A 5,216-nucleotide genomic window follows, 5' to 3' on the forward strand; every position below is an offset into this window, starting at 1 on the left:
ATATATATATATATATATATATATATATATAACACACAAAAAAAGGAAAAACATGAGTAAAACACATGGTTGGATTGCTCAAGATTTTCGTGGGAGTCATTTTAAATTATTTATTTATTTGCATCGGACTGTCTTTTTTTTACATCAAAGATTCTCTTACAGAGACACCTATACTTAATTTCAACGGAAACAAACCTTAGTCAAATCTACCAACACCTTTTAAAATTTTTATTATTTATTTTATGAAAATATTCGGTTTTTATTCTCAATTTTCATCATCTTTTATATTTGACACATTTCACAAAGCATCCCGACTTTACATTGAGTTAAAAAAAAAGCCATATAAACATTAGAAACTGCTTCTACGACTCGAATTACATTTAATTAAAAAACAATTGACACTTTTTCTACGACTTGAATTACATTCAATTAAAAAACAATTGAGACTTTTTCATTTTTTTTTTTGATGACTTTATCGTTGATTTTCTTAATTATGTTATTGTTTTAGGGTTCAAAGAGTGGAGGATGCCGGCCATACATTCCCGTCCGTCAAGTAGTATGCCATCATTGGTTGAAAACGATGAAACTAATACTGGGGTTCCGCTCGATCAGGTAAAAAAATCTTTTTTTAATTTAATTTATTTATATATATCGATAATCTAGATTATTTTTCTTAAAATGTTATAACATGTTTAAGCTAATCATTTTTTTTTCCTAAAATTTATATAGATTGAAACAAAAGATGGGTCTATGATCACAAAAAAAATAATGTTGACCCTTTGAAAAGTTCAAAATTTTTAATGATCTCTTTTTAATTCCTATATGGTTTTCTATTTGATTAACCTCTTCATCCATTTTTACTAATACATGTTTGATTTGATATATTCTTTTTTAAAAAATATTATTTTATTTTTATTAGTCATAAGTCATTTAAATATTAATAAAGACAAAGTAAGGTTCAACAAGATAAATAGTTTTTTTTTTCTATTTTCGAGTGAAAAATCCTTCTTGAAACTTGGGAACCGTGTCAAGGACTTGTTTTATTTTATTTTATTTATATTTGGTCAACAAATAGTTGACAAAATTCCAAACATTTTCATCATTGCTTTTTATAATATACTAAGTCAAACTAATTAAATAAATCTTTTTTACTAAAAAAATAAAAGGATTTATGTCCCTTTCCTTTTCTTCTTGTAAATTTAATTATATATACTTCAACTTGTTCTTTTTTCACTTTCTTTCAACAAATATAAAACATATAACATTTTCAAGATTTTAATTAGTTTAATTTTTTTTAAATTTAATTTAATTTGTTTGTGTTATTACAGCCAAGTAACATGATGGATAGTCAACCTAATTCAATGGACAGTGGATCAAACACCTCTGACACTGCAATGGCTCAAGAACTTGGTGGTGATGATCATCATGATGATCAAGAAGAAGGTGTGAACACTACTAGGAAGCGAAAGCGCTATCATCGCCACACTCAACATCAGATCCAGGAACTAGAAGCGTAAGCATGAATTCACGAGAACCAAAAATAAATATTTATTTAATTATTATATACACTAATAATATAACAAGATCAACTACTAAGGGTCCTTTTTTTTTGGTGTTTAGATACTTTAAGGAGTGCCCTCACCCAGATGACAAGCAAAGGAAGGAGCTGAGCCGTGAGTTAGGGTTGGAGCATTTGCAGGTCAAGTTTTGGTTTCAGAACAAAAGAACTCAAATGAAGGTAAACTAAACTACATTTTCAATTATTTTCTTTGTAATATTTTATGTAACACATTTTTTTTTAGTCCGTTTAAAAAAAAAACACGTTTTTTTATTATTAAAAATGGTTTTCATTTAAATTGCTCTATCTTACCCTTGATAACATGTTTTGTTACATAAATTATACATTGATTATTATATACTGTTACACACACACACCTTATTTTTGGACATGAACAACCTCTTATTACGATACCCTAGTTCCGCCCCTATATAGATTATTTGAGTTAAAACTTGTTTATTTTTTATGTCAGAATCAACTTGAGAGGCATGAGAACTCACACCTTCGTGTGGAAAATGAGAAAATGAAGTCAGAATTGTTGAGGTACAAAGAAGCTTTGGGAAATATAGGCAATATATCTTGCCCTACTTGTGGTGGCCATCGTATCAACATTGGTGATTTGTCTTTTGATGAACGCCAATTGAGGAATGAAAATGCAAGACTCAAAGAAGAGGTATACCACCTTCACAACAAATTTATTACTATTTATAAGCTGATCAAACTAACTTATACAAAATATTTTTGATCTATTAATTATGTGTTTAGTATATAATAAGTTAAATAAATTCGTTTGTCATATAATTTTTTTTTTTCTCTTTTTTTTTTTTATATATAGATCGAACGTATCTCATCTATGGCTGGAAGAATTGTTGGAAAAACTGTATTTCCAAACAACAACAATGGTTACAACTCTCCCAATCCTGTTGATTTTGGAGTTCTTCCTGCTTACTCGACGCCACAAAGCGTCGATGGAGAGGGATATAACAATGGAGGTGGTGGATTTGAGGATGTTCCAATTCTAAGTTCAATGATTAATGGACCAATTAGTGAGATTGAAAAACCCTTTATCATTGAACTTGTTATGGCAGCTATGGATGAATTTGTTCAAATGGCACATATGCAAGAACCACTTTGGTTCCCTAGCATTGAAAATGGAACATTTATGCTGAATCAAGATGAGTATTTTAGGGTTTTTCCAAGGGGAATTGGACCTAGACCTATTGGATTTGTTACTGAGGCTACAAGGGATAGTTCTATTGTTATAATGAACAATTTCAACCTAGTTGAAATTCTCATGAATGTGGTAAGTTTTTTTTTTTTTTTTATCTTTTTACTTTGACGTTTAATAATATAGTTCGATTTATGTTATACATACTGTTGTGAGTCAATTTTACTTTGATTGGTGCGCACAAAACCTAAACCTTATAGTCTGTTTTCGATAAATCTTCAGCAAGAGAATTTTATAGGACTATTTACTTATATTCAAATTGTAATTGTAGATAAAATTACCTTTTTTATTCTTTAATAATTGAATCTTCTATTAATAAGATAATACTAGCTATATCAATAACTATTAAGTGAGATTCTTATTAGCTTATTACCCCTACTTTTATGGGGTAGAAAGACTGTTTCCGACTTACTAATTGTTATGTTTGCTTTGTGATCTGTAGAATCATTGGTCCAGTATGTTCTCTGGTATTGTCTCAAGGGCTTCAAGTGTTGATGTGATATCAACTGGAGGTGCAGGAAATCCCAATGGAGCAATACAAGTGGTAATACATAATATATATATAATTATCTATAGTTAGTATTCTCCTTACATATGTCATGTCATTAATCGTCGTAAAAAATTCTTTTACACTGTGAGTATATATATAATAAATTTAATATTTCATGTTGATTTTTTGCAGATATTAGCTGAAACTCAAATTGCATCTCCACAAGTTCCAACTAGGGAATGCTACTTTGCTAGGTATTGCAAGCTCAGAGTTGATGGAACATGGGCAGTTGTCGATGTTTCATTGGACCAGTTACGCGCTGGTCCAGCTGTTAGGTCTCGAAAAAGGCCATCTGGATGCCTTATTGAAGCGGCACCAAATGGATGCTCTAAGGTACAAATTTAAGTAGAAATAACGTTTACTATTCATTTTTAACGTAACTTATATTATGCTCATAATTCCTATTAATTAACATGTTTAATTATTTTGCTTAAGGTTACTTGGGTTGAGCATGTTGAAGTTGATGATTCAGCAGTGCACACTATTTACAAGCCACTAGTGAGTTCTGGTCTTGCATTTGGTGCAAAACGTTGGCTTGCTTCTCTTGATAGACAATGTGACCGTATTGCAAGTGCTATGGTCACACCTATTCCAACCAATGACATGGGTACGTAATTTTGTTCCAATTTACGTGACATACTTTTTTTTTTCAATTCATCCTATAAAACGATCCATGCCTGAATAATCATACAAATGTTTATAATGATCAAACTATGTCACATAAATTGAGACAGACAGACGTAATTTAATATTTTTCTTCTTCTTCTTGTTTATGTAGTGTTATCAACTCAAGAAAGTAGAAAGAGTATGATGAAATTGGCTGAGAGGATGGTTAATAGTTTTAGCTCTGGAGTGAGTGCAACTGTTGGTAATCACTGGACAACCTTGTCACAAGGAAATGGAACAGATGAAAATGTTAGAGTTATGACTAGGAAAAGTGTTGGTGATCCTGGTAGACCACATGGTGTTGTCATAAGTGCTGCTACTTCATTCTGGCTCCCTATTTCTCCGAAAACCGTGTTCGATTACCTCCGTGATGAGAACACGCGTACCGAGGTAACACTTTTTAATTAAAATGTTTCTGAGTTTAAGTTATATACATTGACTGACTCTGTTCATGAATGTTCTTTATCAAATATCTTTGATTTTTGCGCGTTTTTCTAAATATGTAAATTTTTTGTATGTGATAATTAACAGTGGGACATTCTGTCCAATGGAGGTCTGCTGCAAGAAGTGGCTCAGATTACTAATGGCACTGAGACAGGCAATTGTGTCTCTTTACTGAGGGTTAATGTAAGTCCTCTATATATAATCTTCGAAAATTATGTGATCATTTCATTTAAAAAGTTAAAAGCTGACATGACCTTTGACTCTGACACCATGTGAAATTATCGTGATCATTTCATGTAAAATGCACTTACACGACCTGAATACGAGACTTCTGTCTAGTCTGATATCATAGAAATGTATAAATATTTTGATTTTAAATTCTGAATCCGAGTTTTTGAATATTGCAGAGTGACAATGTTAACCATAGCAACATGATAATCCTCCAAGAGAGCAGCACAGATCCAACAGGATCCTATGTGATCTATGCACCAGTTGATATCAGTGCAATGAATGGTGTGTTGAATGGTGGAGATCCAGATTATGTTGCTCTGCTGCCTTCTGGATTCGCCATTCTCCCCGATGGTCCATCAGGAGGCAGGGGAGCTTATAATCATGGCTCTGGTGGATCTCTGCTGACCGTCGCGTTTCAGATTTTGGTTGATTTAGTTCCTGTTGCTAAGCTTTCATTGGGTTCAGTTGCTACTGTCAACAATTTGATTGTTTGCACAGTTGATAGGATCAAGGCTGCTCTCTTAGCACAGCCAACCTGA

The 5,216-nt window shown here is 32.0% G+C and overlaps 1 protein-coding gene across 1 annotated transcript; it reads left to right on the top strand.

Moving 5' to 3' along the window:
* Window positions 1-525: 525 nt before the first annotated feature.
* On the top strand, window positions 526-5,216 carry LOC102588257 (homeobox-leucine zipper protein HDG2-like). The gene is made up of 11 exons (XM_006351978.1): window positions 526-612; window positions 1,329-1,513; window positions 1,621-1,738; window positions 2,031-2,231; window positions 2,394-2,861; window positions 3,229-3,330; window positions 3,469-3,669; window positions 3,772-3,943; window positions 4,115-4,392; window positions 4,534-4,629; window positions 4,854-5,216. Exons 1-11 carry the CDS (start codon window positions 526-528, stop codon window positions 5,214-5,216), a joined length of 2,271 nt encoding a protein of 756 aa, XP_006352040.1.

The sequence above is a fragment of the Solanum tuberosum genome, unplaced genomic scaffold (genome assembly GCF_000226075.1).
Source record: "Solanum tuberosum cultivar DM 1-3 516 R44 unplaced genomic scaffold, SolTub_3.0 scf00140, whole genome shotgun sequence".
NCBI lineage: Eukaryota > Viridiplantae > Streptophyta > Magnoliopsida > Solanales > Solanaceae > Solanum > Solanum tuberosum.